Source organism: Dermochelys coriacea, chromosome 1, assembly GCF_009764565.3.
Source record: "Dermochelys coriacea isolate rDerCor1 chromosome 1, rDerCor1.pri.v4, whole genome shotgun sequence".
Taxonomy (NCBI): Eukaryota; Metazoa; Chordata; order Testudines; family Dermochelyidae; genus Dermochelys; species Dermochelys coriacea.
The window spans coordinates 119,969,275-119,994,137 of record NC_050068.2 but is presented as its reverse complement, the minus strand read 5'-3'; the positions used below and the strand labels follow the sequence as shown (position 1 = coordinate 119,994,137).

General features: G+C 40.6%; 2 protein-coding genes across 5 annotated transcripts in view; one reads left to right on the top strand and one right to left on the bottom strand.

Annotated features, from left to right (window-relative positions):
• Window positions 1-24,849, top strand: part of TMEM131 (transmembrane protein 131) — a 185,955-nt gene extending 161,106 nt beyond the window's left edge. For 2 of the 4 annotated variants that reach the window (XM_043490813.1, XM_043490845.1), the window contains exons 32-41: window positions 1,362-1,537; window positions 2,693-2,820; window positions 5,239-5,363; window positions 5,540-5,698; window positions 8,421-8,583; window positions 18,121-18,242; window positions 18,343-18,439; window positions 20,380-20,477; window positions 22,449-22,612; window positions 24,139-24,849. In XM_043490813.1, coding sequence (XP_043346748.1) covers window positions 1,362-1,537; window positions 2,693-2,820; window positions 5,239-5,363; window positions 5,540-5,698; window positions 8,421-8,583; window positions 18,121-18,242; window positions 18,343-18,439; window positions 20,380-20,477; window positions 22,449-22,612; window positions 24,139-24,435 — 1,529 coding nt within the window. In that variant the 3' untranslated portion in view covers window positions 24,436-24,849. Of the gene's footprint in view, window positions 1-1,361; window positions 1,538-2,692; window positions 2,821-5,238; window positions 5,364-5,539; window positions 5,699-8,420; window positions 8,584-18,120; window positions 18,243-18,323; window positions 18,440-20,379; window positions 20,478-22,448; window positions 22,613-24,138 lie in introns of those variants that run through there. The other 2 variants (XM_043490874.1, XM_043490912.1) reach the window with 2 other exon arrangements.
• The window catches only part of LOC119842876 (inosine-uridine preferring nucleoside hydrolase-like), a 45,326-nt gene continuing 43,107 nt past the window's right edge, over window positions 22,645-24,863 (bottom strand). Inside the window, exon 7 of the mRNA XM_038371638.2 lies at window positions 22,645-22,781. Coding sequence (XP_038227566.1) covers window positions 22,752-22,781 — 30 coding nt within the window. The 3' untranslated portion in view covers window positions 22,645-22,751. The remainder of the gene's footprint in view (window positions 22,782-24,863) is intronic.

Genomic DNA, 24,863 nt, shown 5'->3' with positions numbered 1-24,863 from the left:
GGAAATTACACCCATTTACAGTAGAGCTGAATTTGGTCTTCTCTCAAAGTATTAAAAACAAAACAGCGGTGTGTAGGCAATATGGCTTATAAGTGAATGCATTTAGTCTTAAAGCCAACATCTGAGGAAGATCTTATTAAATGGTATTGTAGTGGATGGCTGGCAGAAATTAGTAAGGGAATAATTAGAGGTAATGGTGAGAAAAGCCTATGGATCAAGATGAAGGTGTTTAAAAACCAAACAAACAAACCCACACCTGTTGCTCAAGTTGCTCCATATTTATGCTCTTTATGATGTTAACTCATTTCCCTTTCCCAAGAGTCCAAGACATACCATAGTATTTTGTCTACCTAGAGTTCTGGCAGGATTTTGATAGATCTGTAGATGATGCTCCTTTGAACCTATCCCCCCAGTAAATTTCCCTGAGCTCAGGCATCTTCAACCTGAAATTGAGAGAAACCAAAAAAGAAATAAATATATTTAAATATAATTAGCTCCTGTTTATATATAGATTTGTTGTAGAGACTGGTGGATGATCTTAACTGTTGCAACCAACTTTATAGATAAGTCTATGGATTTTTTTAATACATTTTTCCTGTTTTTATGTTTTGTTGTAACATCCAAAATTTTAGGGCTTAAAATGTAGGACATAAAATTTAGTTTTAAGTATTAAAATAATGCAACTCAGAGAGAACAAAATATGCTGAAGACAGATAGATTGTTTAATCTGTGTCCCCTGGCATACTTGTTAGATCCTCTCATAAAAACCTTGTAATATTTGTAAATACTCTCCATCAAATTACTGCCGTTCTCAAACACGAAAAATGAACAACTGAAGTCTGTAGAGCAGTTCCATTTCTCATTTGTCTGTTAAGGTACTAAAACTTTCATAGTGATTTCTAAAGAGATTGATGTCAAAATCAATCTTACATGGTGAAATTCTAATATTAAAAGTTAAGCAACTCAAACAGAATTCCAGTCACATAGTAGCAACGAGTCACAAAGGAGAACTATTATGTCTAAGTGGCCAGTGTCTATAGAAGGTGGGTAATGTTGATAGGATCTGGGGGAATAAACGTATGAATGTTAGTATTGGTCAGAGTTCTTTAGGTTTGACATGACTTGTATAGATGAAGTGAAGTGGTATAAAGATATATCAGCAAAAGTCTGAAGTTGCACTTTTAACCACCGTATGAGAGAGAAGATGAAAATGCTACAGTAGTCCAATTCTTCTGGAACTAAAGCTGCAGCTGGTGTGGGAGGTTTAGTGATAGATTGTTTTTCAGTGCACAAAGTGGTTCAAAACGCTCCCAGTCTTGGAGCACAGCTGCTAATAATCTGGAGCTGCCCTTATCTTCTAGGGAAAGGGAAACCATTTCAGCGCAAATCTAAACCACAGAAGAAGAGGGAGGAAAAGGAGAGAAGAGGAAAGGGAAAGCCACAGGAGGATGAGCTGAAAGATTCTTTGGCAGATGATGACAGTTCTTCAACCACCACAGAAACCTCCAATCCAGACACAGAACCACTCCTGAAAGAGGTACAGAACTTCTCAATACCTAATGGCTCACCTAAGTAGAAAGCATGGCTTTGCTTTTGACACACATTCATTTATAGTGGGAGCTGCTATTTATACTGTGTTCACTGATACCAAGAATACTAATAAGCAGCCTATTTCCAAATCTCTCTGAGAAATAAAGGGATTCTTCCTTTATAGAAAAGAGAATTAGAACATGCTTGCATCATTACTTTGTTTCACTCCACAGGGGCCAAATGATGCTAGGTAATCAACTGCAGCATCTCAACCACTGGTGTATTTGTCAAATGGTCATGATAATGGTTTTGTCTCAAAACATGCATTGTGAAATCAAAATAAAACTAATTGGGGAGAATAGAAAGTCAAATTTTGAGCATGTTTTTAATATGATGAATTTATTGCAGCTAGAATCTTGCTGTTTTGAAAGCAAAACTAGTTAAATACATGTTAAAATATTTAGGTTTGATCAGTTTTGCTTTGCAAGATGGTTAGTCATTAATTTGACAGTGTAATTTTATCACCTTAATCATAAAGCAGAGAGGCTCTGGAAAATGAGAGAGGGGAAATAACTCAAATGGTGAAGTTGCTTGAACTTGCTATTTCTTTGCTTAAAAGCATCCTATCTAGTTGAGATATGGAACCATTTCAGTTTTTGGTTGTCTGTCAAATGCAACCCAGGTCATCAATGACAGAAAGTTACCATCCTCTGATGACTGATCAGTGACCTATACAAACTGAGTGTCCATCTCTGTCCAAAGTCCATAACCAGCATCCTTTTTAACAGTCTTACCAAAGGTCTGAATGAACCTGGAGTTGGAGCTACCCTCATGTTCCTAGAATGGCCCCCAAAAATCAGGTTTGAAGCACATAAGTAGGGTAATCTGAGGAAGTTTGCACTACTGCTGCCCATCCTATACTATTTCTGTGGATAAGTAGAGACTGAAATCCTCTAGGAAGGCCACCCACCTTTTGATAGGCATTAAATTCACTTTAGGAAAGGAGGGGGATGGTCACTATTGAGTGTTGAAATGTTATCATCCATTATGCAAATTGCTCACAATTGCTGATGCCGTTTTCTCTCTCTGGTTTTTATTGAAGCAGGATCCTTCAGTTATTGTTCTTATTGTTTTCTATGTTACTGTGTGTTGGCTTCTGTAGGAACCAGAAAAGCAAAAGGGAAAACAAGCCATGCCAGAAAAGCATGAAAGTGAAATATTCCAAATAAAACAGAGAGGGAAAAAACTATCAAATATCAAGAAAGAAATTCCAGCAGATGTGAAATCAAGGTGAGCATAATTATAAGGATCTCCTCCTAGTTAGGAAGGCTTTATGCTTGAAGGGGAAATATGAAGGTGGAGCTTTCTGTGGTCTTCAAGTCTTTGGGCTGCCAGCCTGCTCCGAAAAATCCACCTGTAGCAGCGGCTAACCTTAATTGTCTTCCTTCCTGTTGTTGAGAATATCTGTTTTATAAATGTAAGGAATCATCTGACAGGAATGCTGTGCATCATTGAGATGCATGCTAAATCTTGAGCAGTGAATCAACTGCAATAATGTGACACTTTTTGGTAATAAACTTCATGTAGAAAAACAGATATGGCCAACATTCCATCAAGTATTGCAACTACGTAATAAAGTACACCGTTCATGCCTGTGGTTGATATCAGATACTCTCGGTGGAATTATAGTTACAGAATTTTTCCTGTTGAGTGTTATAATTATGGCCCTACCAAATTCATGGTCCATTTTGGACAATTTCACAGCCAGGGTTTTTTTTAAATTGGCAAGTTTCACACTTTCAGATGTTTACATCTGAAATTTCATGGTGTTGTAACTGGGGTCCCAACACAAAAGGCGGTCGGGAGGTTGCAAGGCTATTGTAGGGAGGCCAAGCACACTTCTACCCTGCTTCGGGGGGCAGCACTGCCTTCGGAGCAGGGCTGCTGGCTGGATGCCAATCTCTAAAGCCAGTACCATCACCAAAGCAGCGCAGAAGTGAGTGTTATGGGGGAGGAGGAAGAAAGGGAGGGGGAGGGTTACCATAGGTCCTTTTTTCCCAGCAGTCTCCTGCCCCAGTGGAGAGGGGTGAGTAGGGGTGTCACAGTTGGAGCCACAGCTTCCCTGCGCAGGGTGGGATGCGAGACAGCTGGAGGAGGGAGTGTGTGTGTGTGTGTGTGTGTGAGAGAGAGAGAGAGAGAGAGAGAGAGAGAGAGAGCTCCAGCTGCAGCTTGCTTGCACAGGGAAGGGGGAAAGGGGAGGGGTGATTGATAACTGGAGTCATGGAGCTTCCTACAGCCTGGGGGATCCCAGAGGTGGGTCAAAGCAGCCCCTGCAGGGGAAGAGCAAGTCTGAATCCTGGGCCAGGACTAGCACTGGAGCCCTGCACAGTGCAGGAACCCGCAGCTGGGTGCCAGATTTCACAGGGGAGATCATATTTCACAGCCTGGAACACATTTTTTCAACACTGTGAATTTGGTAGGGCCCTGCTTATAATTTATGGATCAGATTCTCAGATCAGTGATCTGGGAAGGCAACTGCTACTTCTTCCTCTTGTCTGGTGCTAGACTGATTTTTATTGTGCCTCTGCATCATCTGTGCTGACAGAGAGGTTTAGTCTTACTACACCCATTTCTTTCTGACACTGCTGACTGAGGAGTTTTATAAAATCCCAAATGCCACGCCTCTGGATTGCATAATAGATGGAATGCAGAATGTTAATTTATGTGTCCCCCCGGGGGAAGTGTCAAATACTAGACTAGCAGAAATCTGGAGTGAGTGTATAGACTGATTTCCTTCAGACTACTTCTGAAAATGCTTCTAAACGTAGTCTCCCCTCTTTCTTTTACCATGATCATATTTTGTTTGCTTTCCAAATTATAGACAGGTATTTATTAATAAATACGTTATGACCGCATCCAAAGGCCATACTGAGGATTGTGTTGGGTGAGACTCCCCCTGTCCTGAAGAGCTTGCAGTCAGAATGATTGGAGATTAACAACAAAATATACAGGCAAATGAGCTTGCTATTGGTTGCAATAGTTTTGTTGTTTTTTAATGTTTTACTGGGAGTCAAAATGGTATGATGGGAGTGGCAGGAATGTTTGAGCTAGTAAGAATAGAAAAAGGAACTGAGGGGAAGAGGGGCAATCACAGCTCATCACTTACCTAGCTGTGACAGTTTTATACCATCAGAAAGCTGCAGTGTGAAAAAAATCAGTGGGTTCTTGAAGTTGTGGGTTAGTTTAGAGGCCATTATAGGTATATGGGGCAGCAGCATAACATGTATAGAGATGGAGTTTGGAGCAGGAGACAGATGCGGTGATGAGGCACCCAGGGATTTGTGCAATGGGGTTTAGGAGGAGATGAGGACAGAGATGTAGACAAAGGCAGAGTTAGTTATGGAGAACTTTGAATGGGAGGAGAAGCCTGACATAAACAAGGAAGGCCAATGCAGAAATTTAAAGAGAAGAGGAGACTTAGAGCAACAGGAATAGATGATCTTGGCAGCTGCAGTCAGGATGGACTAAAGTCAGGGGAGTAATGAGGCAAGTCAGAGAAGACCAGACTTGTATAAAACTACACGGTGTGTGTATATAAGTAAAACTCTTCAACACCCAGCAACAAAACTACACGGTGTGTATATAAGTGAAACTCTTCTGCAACACCCAGCAACATAGAATAAATTTGTGTTCATGTTTTCACTTTAGTTCCTTGGAGTTACCATATAATCCCCCACTGGAAAACAAACAGCGCAAAACCTTTTCATCCAAGATGTCTCTTCAGCACATGCTGACAAATGGGTCCAAATCAAGAAACCTCCCGAAAACAAGAGGTACAATATACCAGTTGTTCTTAAACAAATATTTTGGGATTGGGAGGATTTTTGTTAAATTACACGAATGGTTTCTTAATTTTTCAGTTTTTAGAGTTCTAGCTTCTAGATCTCTGCACTGGGAGAAAGAAGTGCATCTCTTAATGGCTATGGCTTGCTCTGTTTTTTTTGTACAGGTCCAAACAATAAGTTAATGGACAGCAGGCCATCAGCACTAGCAAAATTTCTCCCCAGTGGCTCTGGACAGGAATTAGGCAATACCAGCAGTTCAGAAGGGGAAAAAGATTCTCCACCACCAGAGTGGGACTCGGTGCCACTTCACAAAGCAGGCAGCTGTAAGTACAGTTACTGTACAACAGGAGACTACAGTGTTCTGCAAAACAGCAAGGACTGTTTGTTGTGGTTCTTCTTTAAATCTTCCCATCTGCCCACCCTACACAATCCTGTTCCTATTTTTTCAGTAGTGGCCCCCATTTTGACAATATCTAGTGGTAATGTGGAGGTCTGAAAATGACGGATAGAACCTTGATTTTTCCACAGTTCTTTAGCAGTGGGCAGAATTGTACAAAAGCTGAGAATTGGCGATGATGGAAAGAATATTCATATAGCTGATTGTCTGAAAACAGAGTGCACCAGTCTTTTGAAATGTGGGCTCCATTTTGTCAGGTCCATTGCAGTTGAGGTTAAAACTAGCCAATTTGTATATCCTAGGGAAGCAATAATGAGAATATCTCAAGTAACCAGAGAGTATTTATTAGACAAAACTATTCACTATTACTACTTGCATTTCAGTAGCAGCCAGAGCCCCCAGTAAGGATCAAGACCACTTCATGCTCAGTTCTGTACAGACATAATAATGCAGTCCCTCTCCCAAAGAGCTTACTAAAAAGGCTTTACAATTTTCTTCCCCTTCTCTACAGTATAAACCAGCTTTGCCTGAGTCTTTCATCCACGCTGTATCCCAAAACTGCTTATAGATGTGAATAATACATGATGAGAGTATTCTGGTGGGACCAGGGACAACTTTCCTTCCAACTTGAAGCCAAATGCTACACCTCAATCATTTGTTAAGCAGTCAGGCTTTGAGGGCTGTGTTTGGTTCCAACTGATGACTGATACTTCAGTGCAGGGCATGAAACCAGAGAAACAATCAAACCTGGCTTTATGCCACCAGTGGAAGGGAAGAAATTGTGAAATGCAGAGTTTCTGCTTGACTCCACTTTCTCAGGAAGATCTTTGTCACTGCTGGCACAGATTGCTTTGGATGTAAACATATGCCTCTTGTAGTGATTATAGTAGCATTTGCAAAAAGAAAAGGAGTACCCGTGGCAGCTTAGAGACTAACAAATTTATTAGAGCATAAGCTTTCGTGAGCTACAGCTCACTTCATCGGATGCATTTGGTGGAAAAAGCAGAGGAGAGATTTATATACACACACACAGAGAACATGAAACAATGGGTTTATCATACACACTGTAAGGAGAGTGATCACTTAAGATAAGCCCATTGGCTTATCTTAAGTGATCACTCTCCTTACAGTGTGTATGATAAACCCATTGTTTCATGTTCTCGGGCTTATCTTAAGTGATCACTCTCCTTACAGTGTGTATGATAAACCCATTGTTTCATGTTCTCTGTGTGTGTGTATATAAATCTCTCCTCTGCTTTTTCCACCAAATGCATCGATGAAGTGAGCTGTAGCTCACGAAAGCTTATGCTCTAATAAATTTGTTAGTCTCTAAGGTGCCACGGGTACTCCTTTTCTTTTTGCGAATACAGACTAACACGGCTGCTACTCTGAAAGTAGCATTTGCTGGCTTTCGTTTTTGCCTTCCTGCCCCTATATATATTCATCTTCCCTGGCCTGAGAGTTTGTCACAAAACGTTGGAAGATAATGGAGAGCTCTAGTTCTGGTGTAGGTGGAGACCAGAGGCAGGGTGGGGCATGGTTCCACTTCCTAGGTGTGTAAGAGAGAAGCAGCAGCATTCTGCATTGAGTGAGCAGGCACTAATGAAGACCATACGAAAAAGTCAGTATGATAGGAGCTAAGTGGCATGGATGAAAATTTCAGCAGAGGTGGAGCTAAGGCAGGGATGTGTAGAGGTGATGATTGTCAGATGTAGATGATGAGGTAGGGTAACAGTTTATGGTCGAATGTGATGCTAAGGCTACAGACAATGGAGGAAAATAGGAGATTTTTAATTTGGGGAAATGGAGGCATGTTTAAAGATACACCTTTCTCTACCGATTCCATGCTTTTCAAATCCTGCTTTAACTCGCTTTGTAAATAAACTACCTGCTGCCTTTGCTCCAGTTCACTATCCCAAAGGTATATAGCCAAACACATTCCTATATAGGTCTGATGTGCAGTCCTGCAGCAATTTTAATTAGCAACTATATCAGTATGGACTTCATGTGCTGCAGTATGCAGCAATTTTTCGCTGACAGTTCAGAAATCTCCTCCTGTCATAGACAAATCTGGTTCTGGATCTAGCTGTGTTTTTCTGCATTAATTATTACCTATACATGATTTTTTTTTACAAATAAAGTTTTAAACAGAACTGAGAACTAGAATTGTGGAGAGAGGTTGACTTGCAAAATTGTTGGAAAACTTCATTTTCACAGAAGTTTGTTCGCATGGTGTTTTAGCAAAAATGTAAACAGCTTTTTCACGTGACTGAAATCTACACAGACTCTGGGGTGGCAGGCCACTACCACGATTTGATAGTTTATTAGCAGAGAATTACAGGCTATCATAAAATTACTTTTGCTGAAGTTCTGTCACTAGTACAACTCCAAGATAGCTTTCTTCAGCCCAGCTTTTTGTGACATTATATTGGTTGATATTCATTTCACTTAATTCTCCATTTTCTCTCTGAAAATTTGATATGAATATTTCATACATAAGTATTGTTACATGAATATATTTCTATGTAAAAATTTCTATGAGAATGTGAGCAGGAGATACAGTACTTCAGAAAGGATGACAAACCTCCTTAAGAGTGGCCCATGTGGTGAAATGAATATTATAAGACCTTTTTTCCTTGGTTTCCCAGCTACCGCAATCTTTATAACTGTCTCTGCAAACCCTCAACGCAGATGCTTTCTTGAAACAACGACAGACCTCACCAACTCCTGCCTCTCCATCTCACCCCCTGCATCTCTAGCTTTTGTGCCACGGAGCACTTATAGTAGTATTGTGAACAGCAGTTGCAGCAAGTAGTTGAAATCTCTACTTCATGTTAAGCAAGTTTTCAGTCTTTGCAATTATGTGAAGCTCATAGAAACGTACAAATTAGAGGTGGAAAAAGAGCTGTTAGGTTATCTAAGTCATCCCCCTGCCAGTATATTTCCGTAAAGTATATTTCTTAACGTGTTTTCTCTCCCTTTTAATACTCTTTTCATTTCCCAAGTGTCTATGGTTCTGATTTAAATGCTCTGAATTTGTTCTTATATATGTATCACTCTGTAATTTTGCATGGGTTGAGGATTCTTAACTTGGTTCTTCAACATGGCAGATTGGGAAAATGTTTTATCATAGACACCACTGCTTGCAGTTGAAATGCTGCTGCTGAGACCTCTGGATCCATGATTGTACTGCTGATTCTTCTGGGAAATTGATATAACTGAATTCCTCTGACACTTGCATTTTAAGCTGTTTGAGTACTTTTGCGTAAAATGTATTGATTCACTGTCAGGTGATAAGCAATGATTGATTTTTCCAGTTAAGGTTCGAGTAATCTTAATACATACTCCAGTTATCCACTGCAATGCTAGCTGCAAATTATCCAGTTGACTTCTTCAAGAAATCCAGTTGTCAGTATGTTCAGCACAGTAGTACCGAAATTCTTAAACTTCCATTGTCATCCCCGTTTATCTCCCTGTTATGATAATCCGTTATTTCCCTTGGGGTTAATGTCTATTGTTTATCTTTGTAGGAAACAGAGGGCAGGTATATGCTTAAAACACTGTAGCAGTGTAGCAGCACTTATGCAGCTGCTCCACTGTAGCACTTCACTGAAGACTACTTTGCCGATAGGAGAGCTGTTTCCGTAGGCAGAGTTAATCGACCTCCGCAAGAGGCAGTAGCTATGTCGATGGGAGAAGCCCTCCTGTCAACTTAGCGCTGTCTACACCAGGGGTTAGGTCGGTATAACTGTGTCGCTCAGGGATGTGAAAAATCCACGCCCCTGAGTAATGCAGTTATACTGATGTAAGTTTGCAGTATAGACCTCGTCTGACATCTTGGTTTTACTAGATTTACCCAATTTATTGAAAAGAATGATTGCATATATTCCTTTAATCCAGTAAGAACATAATATAATTAGAGACATACTATCATTTTATTACTTCCAGAGACATCCATTTACAGGACACTGGTACTTTAATGATCATACATTTATCAAACTTAAAAGAAATAATATTTCATGCATATCATAGTACAGACATTACCTCAAATCTGTGCAGTGCTTTTGAAAGCTTGGGATCCTCCCAGGTACACAGATAACTGGGAATCTGATATAAAAATTCTAGCTAATCTTAACTTTACGTTTAGTGGAAAAAACTAGAAATATAGTTCTAAATCGCCTATATGTCCTAACCATCTGATTATCAAATGTCAACAATTGCACATAATCTGTTTTTAAAAGCATAGATTATATGGAATTAGCTGATTCTGCTAATTGGTGCCGTTCTGCTTTAGACTCTTATAAGCATATAGGGGAAATGGTAAACATAAGCTAGAATGGTGTTGCATTTTCCCATAAAGCTATATTTCTATAGCCCCACTGATGCTGATAGCAATGTAGCCATGAAAAATTGATTCCCTCCTGCATTTTCTTTTGATAAAAACATTTTCTGTTGCTACTGAGTGGTGTAATCTCAATATTCCTCCTTATTATTGAAAAACGTACTGCCTAAAGTATAAAAATATACATATTTACTTCCTGGGCACAGTTAATAATCTTTACTGAATCAAAATCATAAATATTTACAAATAAAATTTAAAAATTCAGCAGCTAAAGTTAGATCCTCTATCCCTACTGTTGTAGACTTAGACTAAGTAACATTAAAATACAGGCACTTCTCTTAAATTTTTTACTTTTCCCTTATACAAATTCACCTCAATATTTGCAGTATATATCTAGGGAACAGTTAAATACTGAGTTATAGAACATAGTTAATCTTTTAAGTATGACCTTTCTGCTCAGATTTCATATAACTTGATTTTTCTCAACATTTGATCGCTAAAATATGGCTGCATATCAACAGTCTTTCTTATCAGCTTAGAGTAGCAAAACTAGACAACAAGCTTGTTAAATTTTATCGAGTTAGCACTGGCTCAGTCGTCGGCTCATTTAAGAGCACTCAGGGCCTTATCCAGTGCCCATTGAAATCAACTGAAAGACTTTCATTAATTTCAGTGAGGATTGGAAGTGGCCTTTAATCAGCATGATGCTTAAATTTTCCTGCAGTGTGTTTGGGTAGATGTGCTTGTTTTTGTGGGAATTAAAATTACTGAAATGGGACAATGCTATCCTCTGCTAAACAGTGTTCTGAAATGTAGTTTGTCTGAAAGTTGTAATTCTAAGTGGTTAATTAAAAAAAATATTTATTACCATATGCCTAGGAGCACTAGTCCTGGACCAGGACTCCATTGTGCTAGGTGCCATACAGACACAAAACAAAGACTGTCCCTGCCTTGAAGAGCCTAAGTATACAGTATTGTGGCGTCTAAGTATAAGATGAGATATCAAATGGATACAGAGAGACAGACTGGCAAGTACAAGAACACAATGGTACCACATTGGTCAGCCTGATAGGCAGTGGGTTCTACACATCAACCAACTAACTTACATTTTTTGTAGGCATCATGTCAAAGGAGAGTTTGAAGGAGGATAATGAGGTAGCTTTTCGGATATTTACAGGGAGCTCCTCCAAGAGTGAAGTGCAGTATGGAAGAAAGCACAAAGTCTGAAGATGTAGTAAGTGGCCAGTGGAGGTAGTTGCTGACTAGAGGCAGGAGTCAACATTTCAATACTGAATGAGAGATCATAGGTAGTAGCGTGAGAATAGGCTCTGAAGACCCTTGAAAATGAAGACAAGAAGCTTAGGTTTGGTGTGAATGAACAGGGGGAGCCACTGGAGAGATTCAAAGAGAAGGGTGACATGATCAAAGCAACAGGCCCTTAATATGTCTTTAACCAGCCTTCTGAATGGATATCAGTAGGGCAAGACTGCATTTTTTCAAGGCCAGAGAGAGAGATGTTGCAGTAATTAGGATGAGAGCATGGATGACAGCTTTAGCTGTGTGGAGGGCTTCTGGTCCTCCTCAACAATCTCCAAGACAGGATGACACATTCAAGTACCAGGAATGGAGAACTGACAAGAAAGCTACTCCACAGTCTAATATTTCTTCTTTCTCTCTGAATAAAGCTCTCATCTCATGTTTACTATTTCAGACAGTTTCAAGACCTGATAGTTCCTATTAGAAGTAGTGCAGAAGATACAGCACAAGTTGGTTGACATATTGCATACATTGTCATCAGCACGGGGAGCCCTCCCTATAAGTCGAGTATTTTATAGAACCTACCCGTCCATCTGGCAGACTCCTGCTACTGCTCCCCCACCCCCAACAACTAAAAGACCAAACAAAAGGTATTATGTTCCAGCTGGGGGATGGAAGTTTTTATTTCCCGTGCCCCCACCCCTACTCCACCTCCGCTGAGTTCTTCAGTCATGGGCAATAACATTCAAAGACTACTCCCTGTGACCTTTTTGGGCACAGGCGATTCTGGAAAAATACAATCACATTAATTACACAATGATTAGCTCTTACTGAACATCTACCACAAGAACAGTTTCAAGCCATCATTGCAGAAGGGCAGCTCTTGGCTAGAACAGCCCTCCAAGCTTCTCTGGTGGCTTATACAGAAGCTCTTTCTACTGCTACAGCTTTAGTAATGTACAAGGTATCATGGCCCCAATTCTCAGGATTTCCATGTGACATCCACAACATGGTAAGGGACCTCCTTTTCAATGGTCTAAAGTTATTCAGGGACACCACAGACGATTTGCTGCATATTTTGAAGGAATCCAGAGCTCATCTTCATTTGCTGGGCATATGTCCCCCTGCAAATAAAAGGTTTACTCTATATCAGATGGTGCAGATCACATTCATTTAAGTTCTCCACTTTCCATAGACCATCAGAACCAACAGAAAAAAGCCCAGCTTTCAAAAGAGAAGATCTTCATCTGCTACAGCAATCTTGAGTCAGCAGTTGACAAAGGCCAAACGTTCCTTTTGACTTTCTGTTGCGAGCAGAATGAATACTCCTGTGATCCAGACCTGTTGCTGCACCATCTTACCCCATCAAACTTTCCACATTATGGGGATTCTGTTATCCATTTCCATACCTCATGAGAGCAGATTACCTCCAACCGATGGTTTTGGAGGTTATAACTTCAGGATACACCATTCATTTCTGCTCCATGCCCCCTTTCCACCCGCTTCCCTGTCGCTTTTCAGGGACCCCTCTCACAAACCTCTTCTGAAACAAGAGGTTCAGTTCCTTCTCTGTTTAGGAGCAATGGAACCAGTTCCCACTCAACACAAGAGAAGAGGGCTTTGTTCCAAGGACGACTTGGTTACCAAAAAAGAAAGGCAAATGGCAACTGATTTTAGATCTACAGATGCAGAATACCTTTGTCCAGGTATAGAAATTAAAGATGGTGACTCAGCCATCATTCCATCTCTGTACCAGGGGACTGCTTTGTGACCTTGACTGTTAGAAAATGTATTTTCATATTGCGATACATCCATCTCACAAGAAATGTCTTCACTTCATGGTGAGGCAGAACCACTACTAGTATCATGTCCTTTCTTTCAGAGTAGCTACTGCTCCAGGATGTTTACAAAAGTCATGGAAATGGTGGCTGCACAACTTCATCAGTGGGGAGTAATGGTCTTCCCTTGCCTCGACGACTGGCTTATCAAGGGATGCTTCTACACAGATGTCCAATTGGTAGTTTTCAGGGTTACGACTATTCAACAGTCTTGGTCTCCAGCTAAGCTTCATGAAGTCCTCCCTCCTACCAATACAAAGGATAGAGTTTATAGGGGCCATTCTTGACCCCACCACTGCCAGAACTTCTCTCCAAATGGCAGGTTCCTCAGTGTGTCACTTCTGATGGTGCACCTTCTGATCAGTCCTCAAGTCACTGCCAGATTATGATTGCAACATCTTGGGCACAGGGCAGTGTGTACCTTTGTCATGCTGCATGCTCATCTGCACCTCCATTCCTTGCAAGCCTGGTTCAGGTCAGTGTATACAACCTAACGGGGACAGTCTAAACAAGCTGCTCTCTAACCCTGTCATATTCTGGTTTCCATCAAATGGTGGAAGAATCTGGACAAAGCGTATTTGGGGGTCCCATTCAACCACCGCTCGTACAAGAGTTTCCTGTGTGTTCCTCCCTGGACGCGAAGCTCATCTCCAGGACCACACTATCCAGGGTAGATGGACTACCCAAGAGTCCACATTGCATATCAATGTTCTGGAACTCAGAGTTGTCAGGTATGCCTATGTACGCTTTCTACCCAGGATCCAAAGACAATCCATCCACATGACAGACAAGAGGGCAAGCATGTAATATATGAATTCGCAAGGGGGAGCAAGAGCCCCTACTCTCTTCACAGAGGTCATGAGACTATGGAACTAGTGCATAGTCCACGATATCCTGATCTTGGCAGTCAACCTATGTGGTCTCCGAAACACCACAGCTGACAACCTCAGCAGGCACTTCACTCAAGATCACAAGTGGGAACTAAACAAATCCATACTCAAGCAGATTTCTTCCCTGGGGATTTCCAAAAATCTTTTTCCCACCTAAGCCAATTGGAAATGGGTGTAGTTCTATTTCAGGAGAAGCTTGGGACACCTTTCTCCTCTCCTGGGCGAAGAATCTCTTATATGAACTTCCTTTGCTGCTGCTGATTCTCAGGTTCTTATAATACAAAATCAAGCAGGACAAAGCCACAGTCATCTTGAATGCACCAATCTGGCCAAGACGCATTTGGTTTCCTCACTTTCTTTGCCTGACCTCCCAACCAGCCATCTGTCTTCCACTGACACCCAGTTTTCTCACACAGGACTTGGAGAATGTCCTTTGTAGACTTGACCTGAACCTGCTGCAGCTCAAGGTCTACTACCAGAAAAATTTACCTTATTTTCAGAAATAGAAAAGGTTTTACCACTAGTGTACTCACCATAGTTTGTCTCCTGTTGATTAATTCTGAAGAAAGAAGGCCTGCCTTTGAGTTTCATTAAAATTCACATAGCTGCCATCACAGCGTTCCATTCTCCCGTACAAACCTTCTCGGTATTGGCTTACTCTGCAACGTTGAGATTTATCAAGGAGCTATTAGACCTCTTCCCAAATGTTACACACTCTACTCCCAACAGGGACTTAAAGTTAGTTCTCAATGCTTTGATGAATTCACACTTTGAACCATTAGCAACCTATTCACTTCTGAACCTCTCCATGAAAACTGCATTTCTAGTGGTTATTATCTCTGCCCAAAAGGCTGGAGAAACTGTGAGCTTCATATGGAGGGTCAATCATTTCCATCTTTGTCAAAGGTAAAGTTTCTCTTTGACCATATTCACACTTTTTACCCAAGGTTACTTTGGATTTTCATATCAATCAATTCATCTCCCAATAGTCTTATCGTAAGCCTCATCAGTCAAGACAGGAAGCTGGCCTTTATACCTTAGATGTTCCCTGAGATTTTGTTTTTATTGCCAACAGAGCTAAACGGGTTCCAGTGATTACCTAGATGCTCTCTAAGTTTCTGGTTGCATACTCTTTTGTTATGCAGTTGCTAATGTACTCTGCCTGCTTAAGGTCATCGCTCATTCTACCAGATTGTATTGCATGTCTGTGGTCCTGCTAAAGGACATGTCCTTTTACAGAAATATGCAAGGTTGCTGCATGGGCTTGGATCCACACTTCCTCAAGATGACATATCTTGCTCGATGCTTGCTGGGCAGATGCTGCCTTTGGCTCTGCAGTCCTGCAGGCAGCCTTAGTCTGAGTACCAAACCCCCCATGTCCTTCAGGGGGTACTATTAAAGAGTTACCTCAAATGGAGCACACATAGCAACGCGACTCTGAGAGGTTACTGGAGTTCTTTGAGATGGGTGTCCCTATGGGTGCTTCACTACTTGCTCTCTTTCCACTCTGCTTTGGAGTCACCTTCTTGGGGCTTTGCAATGGAGAAGGGACTGAGGGAAGTTTTTGGGAACAATGATCTGTGGGGCGTATGCAGGGGCCAAATGGGCACTGACACCAAAAATCTCAAGAAGAACTCCAGGAACTGTACAAGGAAAGGTTTCAGAGTAGCAGCCGTGTTAGTCTATATTCGCAAAAAGAAAAGGAGTAGTTGTGGCACCTTAGAGACTAACAAATTTATTTGAGCATAAGCTTTCGTGAGCTACAGCATCCGATGAAGTGAGCTGTAGCTCACAAAAGCTTATGCTCAAATAAATTTGTTAGTCTCTAAGGTGCCACAAGTACTCCTTTTCTTTGTACAAGGAAAATCTCTCCTTGAGTGATGTGTACCTAGAATAGATTTGTTCACTTTGCCTGTCTGCAAAGTTACTGGTTTTCTGCACATGGCACTGGGTGAAGCACATGGAGAATAAATGTCTTCTATGCCTCGTGGAAGTTGGGGTGTTGATGTACATTTCCCTCATTAACTGTAGTAGTAAAGGACCCGATCAGCTCATGAGAGAGAGCAACTGGCTTGTCACATGTAAACTCTGAACCTTACTACAGCTCAGCTCAGGATAGCATGGCTCCTAAGGCGATAGAGATGTGCCTAAGCATGTGTCTGAAGTTCTGTCTGCTCAGGAGTCTTCCAGAAAAGCAAACCAATGAAAGGAGAGAGAACCTGTTTCACTTTCTTCTCCTGTTTTAGTATGTCCTACAGATCTCATCCGTAAAATACAATTCACAGCCATTTCAACTTCATAGCCATATAGAAAATAGACCAGTTTCTCTGCAGCCCAAAGTCCTCAGTCTCGTGAAGGACTTCATTGCATTTAAAACCTTCCACTAAAAAGTCCCAGGTGTTGTAAGATATTAATGTGGTATTTAGGAAGCTACTAAAACATCCCCTTGAGTCACTGGATACTTGGCATGTTAAGGCACCTAAATTCCTTTCAAAGGCAGTGCTTAAATTCCACCTTAATTAAATCAGTTATCCAGCCAACGTTCTTTATGCCCTTCCCAACAAGGCTATTCTACTAAAACTAAACATAAACAGATCCTGAAGTTTTCATCTGTAGTGAAAAGCTCTTAAGGCTTTAAGTTTTTTGTTTCATTTTAACCTAATACCCTAGGTTATGCTGTTTCCAAAAGCCATGGTCAAATGGCTGGCTGCATCTCATATTTTTGTTCCTTAGCAGACTTTATAGACATGGTATGATTAGTCAGAGAGGAGTGTATGCACATGCCACCAGCATCTGATAATCATTTAAGTGTGAGATTTGGAGGACAGCTTGGGTTATTCTGTGAGGTGATACTGCATGGCCTATCTCACAGCAAGCTTGTAAACTTAGCCCATCAGTGCTACAGAAATTCTCTGAACTATCGGTGCTCTAGGTCTCCCACTCCACAGTAGCTTTATTTTCTGGGATAACTTTCTCTCTTGATGTATTTTATCCCTCCATTAAGTAACTTCTAAGATAGCTTCATCTGAATAAAGCTTATTCCTACCTTGCAGTGTATTTGCTTCTGCTTGTACTTGTAATTTTTCTGTTCATACAGGTATGTTTTACTTCTAAAAAATTAGAGAAATATTTTGGAAGTATTTTAGAGAAATACTCTGGAAATTAAGTCTCCAAGAGTGGGGACCTATTTCAGCTGGCACCTTTTGAAAATAAAATGACTTCCCTTGTAACATTTGCTGAAGACAGAAGGATATATTAGATCATTGCTCCACTGAGAGCTCAGAGCCCAAAATTCTGTAGTCCATTTGATTTTTCAAAATCTGTACATCTCCACCTCTTGCTTACAAAGCAGCTAATGGCAAGAGGTACTAGGATTTAGAAATGGTTGCATTGCAGGGGCAGAACATGATGCCTCCTGCTGGAACAATTAGGTTTAGAATTCTAAGCTACAGAAAGCTTATTCCCTCATAGCTAGAAGCATGGACCCAAATCTGATGATCTTTTGAAACCTGTATATTCAGAGAAAAAGAATTACAAGTAATTTTTCTATTCACCTACCTTTGTCCCCACCCCACATCCTAACTCTAGTTCATCCTCCAGGGACGTCCTCCATATCCTTAGGAATCCAACCCTTCTTGCCTTTATTTTCTACGTCCTGCCTAACCAAACTTTTCTTCTAGATTAAGAAAACTAATGTGTTTCCTTTAGATTTCAGCAGTGCTGCTGCTTGGAGCCTCTATGTTTGTAATCACTCAGTAGTAATTCCTTTGCTTCATTATGTAGTCAAATTATTGACATCTGATTGTTCTAGTCACAGATCTAAATGTCAACAGGATAATTAAAAACTGGGATTTGGGAACTAGTGCGGTATTGTATTCTGGCCAAAACAATCAGTAAGTGTTTCTGCAATAACTTTATATCATTGCAAAGCCAGTTAAATACTAGTCCTGAGAACTTCCTTTTGTAGTAATGTGCTGAATCGCAACATTTTACCCTTTTTTTTCCCCCCCCACCCCGCCAGTGAAACAAAAAGCAAGCCCCTTAATGGTATCAAACACAAGTTGGCAAAGACAGCCTCTCTCCCGGGCAGGAACGGAAATCCCACCTTTGCTGCTGTAGCTGCGGGTTACGACAAGAGCCCAGGTAATGGAACTGGTTTGGAGTAATACCTATTGCTGCCCAGTGTTGGATGATGATCTTGTACCATTTCATTGCTTTACTCAGTTTGAATTCATCGTTGCAGGTGGTGGTGGGTTAGCAAAGGTTTCACCAAATAAAGCAGATGTTTCTGGCAATATCAGCATTTCTCACACACCTGTTGACAGCGATGGCTCTGACAGGTAACTAATACACTTCTAGAAACCATCCCCCCATTCCCTCACCATCCCTATACAAATGTTGGGGAATACACAGGAAGTCAATGGAGGCATTCTCTGCATGGGTAGGAGGAGTTCATTCTGGTTCCTAGAAGGGATGCTTTTATTAAAAATTTGAGAGATTTCAGGATATCAAAAGGTGACCTTCTAAACATGAGTATCATTAGCAAGTCCAAGGTTCAGAACTACAGTAACTCCTCACTTAATGTTGTCCTGGTTAGCGTTGTTTCGTTGTTATCGTGCTGATCAATTAGGGAACGTGCTCGTTTAAAGTTGCGCAATGCTCCATTGTAACGTTGTTTGGCAGCCGCCTGCTTTGTCCACTGCTTGCAGGATTCTCTGGAAGAGCAGCCCCTCCTCATGGGGATTAGAACTGGGGGGGCTGCCTCCCCCATCAGCTCCCCTAAATTCCCTGTAAGATCTGTGGCTCAGCAGCAATTCAGGTGTCCCTCCCCCCACTGCCGTGCTGCTTCTGCCCTGCCCTCTGCCTTGGCACTGCTCCCGGGAGTTCCTGTTTGCTGGGGGTGTGGGGGAGAGGGGTGCTGATGTCAGGATGTCCCCCTGTTCCTGCCCCCCCGTACCTCCTCTCAACAAAGTGGAGGAGGGGACAGTCACAGGGCTCGGGGACAGGAGGAGTTTGCAGGAAGCTGTTGCTTCCTGCCTGATCTGCTTAAAAGGGCAATGTACTTGAAATGGGTTCAGCGTACTTAAAGGGTCAATGCATGTCTCTCTCTCTCTCTCACTTATGCATGCACCCCTCAGTGCTTTGGAAAGTCAGCACCTGTGCAGCCATGCATGTGCTGTCAGGAGGAGGGAGTGGTGCGCTCCAGCTGGATAGCATGGGTTCATCATCATGTTCAGTTCTTGCAGAGAAGTGTTTGAAGCTACTGCCCTGCACCTCTTGTGTTTCCTCCCTCCTGCCTCGGTCCATGCTGCCTCGTAGCGCGTGAGGCTACATTAACAACAGTGTATTAATCCTTGAGGGCTCAGCTGAGTGCTAGTTCATCATTGAGCAGAAAGGCATTCCCTGGGAAATATCCCACCCTCTTATTCCACCACCTGAACCAAGCTTTACAGTCATTCATTGCTGTGTACAATATAAAACTGTTTGTTTAAAATTGTTTAAAACTTATACTGTATATGTATATAATGTCTTTTGTCTGGCAAAAAAAAATTCCCTGGAATTCCCTAACCCCCCCATTTATATTAATTCTTATGGGGAAATTGGATTCACCAATCCAAGAGAGTGCTCTTCCTCTCCGAATTTAACCTTGAGGGCAGGAATGGTGACTGCATTTCCCAATGCTGAGGGCAGTGGGCAAGAGGAGAGAATGAGCTCTGAGGGTGGATGTTATTGATCCCAGTTAACCTGTCTGCTTGTCAAAACATTTAAATCCAGAAACTACAAACTTAGTAATTAAATGGCTTTCTTTTAAGGGATCTCAAATAATTTAGAACCTAGACTTGACCTGTCTGGCAGAGAATTTCTCCTAGATTGCAACACCAAAAACTTCTGAGAAATTGAGCAAAAGAGCTATTGTCCAATGTGCACTTGTTATAACAATTAACTAATCTGCTCTATTTCCAGAGAGGTTTATCTGTCATAAGACAGGTGCCAACAGAAAAGTAAGCAAAAAGGCTAACTGAAATACATAAGGACAAATAAGAGAAATGTAAATTAACTGAGTGCAATAATGATGAGTTAAATTTTTTTTAAAAACTATGTTAAAATACTTGGTCACTTCAGTTCTCTTTACACATGGTATTCTATTTCGACTTGAACTTCCTAACAGTATATCTGTCTGTTCCACACAATGTTTATGTGTATAGCACTAAGTTGTTATCATTAGTGATACAATTTCAGTGTTAACTTTTGTGTATTGTTCCTCCCCCTGTATGTTTAGTTCTGGTTTGTGGAGTCCCATCAGCAACCCTAGCAGCCCTGACTTCACACCCCTCAATTCATTCTCGGCATTTGGAAATTCTTTCAACTTAACTGGAGGTGAGCCTTTTAACACTAAAATTAGTAAATAATAAACAGTGGACTGTGAAAAATTCTTCATTCCTTTCTCCATATTGAAAAAAATAAAAATAGTTCTTCAGTTTTTTTGTTTTAAGGGGAAGGAGTAGTCTATACAATGGTTCTCAACAGAGTTATGCATAACCCAAGGGGTACACAGAGGTCTTCCAGGGGGTACATCAGCTCATCTGGATATTTGCCCAGTTTTACAGTAAGCTACATAAAAAGCACAAGCGAAGTCAGTACAAACTAAAATTTCATAGTGACTTGTTTATACTACTCGGTATATACTATACACAGAATGTAAGTAAATATTTTATTCCAATTGATTTTTTATTAATTATATAAATGAGAGTAAGAAATTTTTCAGTAATAGTGTCTATGACACTTGTATCTTTTTGTCTGATTTTGTAACCAGTAGTGTTTTAAGTGAGGGTACACAAGATGAATCAGATTCCTGAAGGGGGTACAGTAGTCTGGAAAGGTTGAGAGCCACTGGTCTAATATCTAAACCCAGAAGAAACAGTTAGCAATTTATTTTGATATTACTTATGTGCTGAAACTGTAGCAACAGTAACATTCTGGTTTTGACTGTCCTAAAGTGGACAAAGAAAGGCAACTGATGTTTGCTGCTTCACTTGGTTAGGAACAGAAAGTAGGCTGAGATTATACTCTTATTTGAAGCTGACGATTTCAAACAGTTTTCTGCTGTGAAGCTTTATGAGGTCTGAGATTTATGCCTTTGGGTCTTGCTATGTTTGGATTGACTTGTCATTTGGTAGTATGGTGCTTCTTTTGAGTGACTGAGAGGAAATGCTGCTTCCAAAAATACTAGTTAATAGCCTAGTGGAAGATCAACAGCAAGGTAACTAGCAATGGGAAGTTTTTTCTAAACTACATGTGTCAGTATTCAGATTGTCAAAGCTGCAGGATGTAAAAACCTGTATAAAATAACACCTGCTCTAGGGAAGACAGATAAGGAGCTTCTGTTCTCCTTGTCTCCGAACAAAAGAACAAGAGGACTTTCAATGAAACCAAACGGTAGAAATTTCAAAATTGATAAAAAGAAACACTTTACATTCAATTCATAATTAGATTGTGGAACTCTGAATCCTACTAAATTATTGATACCACAAAATGTCATTGAGGCAAAATGGGATTGGAAGTTTAATTGGAAAACAAGACTATGCAGAGTTATAGCAGTTAATGGGAAACAGTGTTTTGGAACAGATATAGGGCTCATGCTTCAGGTTTTAAATCAGTCTCAAGCTATTGGGGATCAGAATAAGATCAGATGAGATCATACCTGCCTGTTTTTGCATTTTCCTCCCAATCACTTAGTGTTGGCCACTTTCAGAAATGATACTGGACAAGATGGCCTGTGGGTCTTATCCAGTATGGCAGTTCTGACATTCTTTTACAGCAGTGAAAACCTGTTCTATTACAGCTGTGACTGAGAAGGTAGTGCTGCAAATGTGATCCCTGAGACCTTGTTTCATCATCTTACCCTGTTCCATCTCTGAGATTTATTCTTTATTATTAAGAATTCCTGACATAAACTTGCCAACACCATTGTGTTTGTAAGTGGGGGAGGGGTCAAGGAATCCCAATTCCTGGCACTGAGTTAATATCCAGTACTGCAGCAAGCATTGAAGAGGAGTTAAACCATATGTAGTGTGTATGTAACTTTTTCCTCTAAGTATGATCTTGGTTCCAGTAAGATGTCAGCTGTGGACCACAAGCTTCCAGGATTACGCTGGATAAGTTTTTCAGTTATTCCCCTATCTGGCACATCAGATAGGATCTGTACTTTCCTGTTACATGAGCTTTCTCTATTTTTCTATCTTTGTGTCTCCCCCTCTGTACTGGTATCCACTACAATGTGGAAAATATAATATTATGTTTACAATATCAGGGGAAATGTGAAATGTTTGTTTTTTCTTTCCTTTTTAGAGGTTTTCAGCAAACTTGGGCTCCCTCGATCTGCTTATGGCCAGGATATGCAGCGAAACTGGAGTGAAGTTAGTAACATCCCTTCATCCATCTGGGACTCTTCAGCTACAGGCCCTGTACCCTCCTGGCCAACAAATTCAGGTTCCCCAACTCACACAACTGCAGTAAGTACACAGGTTATATAATCTTTTATTAATCTTTTTGCCATGTGACGTCAGTCGTATCTAATCTTTTTTTAATTGGATGAACTTTCAGCACCACTCAGTCTTCAGCTGAAGGGTTGATAAGGAAGAACATACTCAATCACCAGTTTACATAGTCAAAATAAAATAGCTGTTGAATAAAAAAGATTAAAATCATATGGGTGCTGTAAAAAACAATGAAAAAGATCGGCTCACCTGCAGATAGATCAGCGTACATTGCTTTACCCAAAATACTTGTCTTAGGGCCAGTCTTACAGCAATGGTGCAAGCACCTGGAATTTTTATAAAACCACTTGTTTGGTACCCAAGCACTTCCAGCATTGCACATACACACCCGTAGTGCTGCTATCTATCCTGCGCCGAAAGCCAGGAGCATTAGCTCTATCCCCTGTAAAGCTACTCCTTCCACTTTCATGAACAATTAAGAACAGCCAAGGTGACATTTGGCAGATCTTGATTCTGTTTGGTAGCCCCAATATCATCCCAACCTATAAATCACTACAGTCCAAGACATATGATGTTTTCATACCCACTCTTCAAGAGTCAGATTTTCTTAATGCTGCAGCTTAAAAACAAAGGCCATAAATGCAGAGAAAGAAATTGGAAACTGAAGGGTAGATTCTTTGCTGACCTTTGACTTTAACAACCCAGGTCTTGCATATAGCTAGCTAGAAAGAAGAATAGATCCTACATTCAGACAGATAGTGGTAGCTCCGCTCTCTCATCCTCACACTTCATATTTTACTCATTTAGTATGAAGACTCTGACATTCAGGACAGCAATGGGGAAAGGTTTTTGTTGAACTGTCTCATCACACACTTTTCTCTTACTACTGTTAGCACTTACAGTGTACAGGAAAATGAGTTTGTGTACAGTTTCCTCCCCATTTCAATGCAGCGTTTACCTCATATACGAGTTTAGGTGGTGTAATGCACACCCTTTGTTGCTAAACCTTAACTGTTTTGTTTAACTCACCATTTTAGTGACATGGGAGAGATTATAAGAGTGTCACTTTGATACCACTTCAGCATCCTCTGCAACTACTACCTAAATCACTTCTCAGTAGCTTCCTTTTGCTGGTGCATAGTTAATTTTGCATTAGTTTCCAACAAGTTTTGACTCCTCCAGTCCTTGGGGGGTTGGAGGGAATTGCAGAAATGAAGATTAAATATTCAAGGTGAAAATCTTGAGATTCAAAATCCAGGTTGTTACTACTTAATTTTCCAAAATGAGTTTTAATTTTTGCTCTCAAATGCAGAATTCATTGGTATGTAATTGTTTAACATACAGCAATGTATCAGGCTTTTATCTAAGCATTAGAAAGCTCAGGTGATGTTGAAGTCCAGTGCATCTGACAATTTCATAACTAAACATGTCTGAACTAAAGGAAACATTAGTTTGAAAGCTGCCAGACAAAGGGCAATGACTAAGACTGTTGGATACAGTTATAAACCTGTTAATACAGCATTAATTTTTTTGTACTGCAGTCGATCCTTGGCAATCCCAGTGGCCTGTGGTCTACCACCACTCCATTCAGCAGTTCTATTTGGTCAAGTAACCTCAACAGCACCCTTCCCTTCACCGCTCCGGCAAATACATTATCTGGTATTGATCTCATGGGTAGTGAAAACTCCCCTGCTCCTCCTCCATCTACTGCTGCCAGTGTTACTAACCCAACTGAAGACATGGGACAGACCTATAATCCATGGCGAATTTGGAGCCCTACAATCGGAAGAAGAAGCTCAGATCCTTGGTCTAACATTCACTATCCTCATGAAAACTGAAATTAGGCTATACAAAGGGACTTTTATCCAGATCATGATACAATTCTGAATATGCCATTTTTGAAACATCATTTTCAGGCTATTTATTACCATTGCTTTTTTCTTCCCGTTTCGCAACAAAGTTATGAACCAGTCATGCTTTCATCACTTGCTCCTTTTAAAGTCTACCTTGCAATTATGATAGCGTGAGGTCGCAGTTGAGCTTGAAAAAGTCAGTGTGGTGACAAACCAAACTTCAGCTAAGATTTGTAAATCAGAACAATTTAATTGGTTTCATATTTTATCATCTACCATTCTTTATTTGGGAAACTATTTGAATTAGAAAATGGTCCCAGCATGCAGCAATTTTATCAAAGCACCAGGTTTTGGTTTTTAATTTTTTTTCCAGTATTATGCTCCAAGATCTAATTTTTTTAAAAAAGCACCTT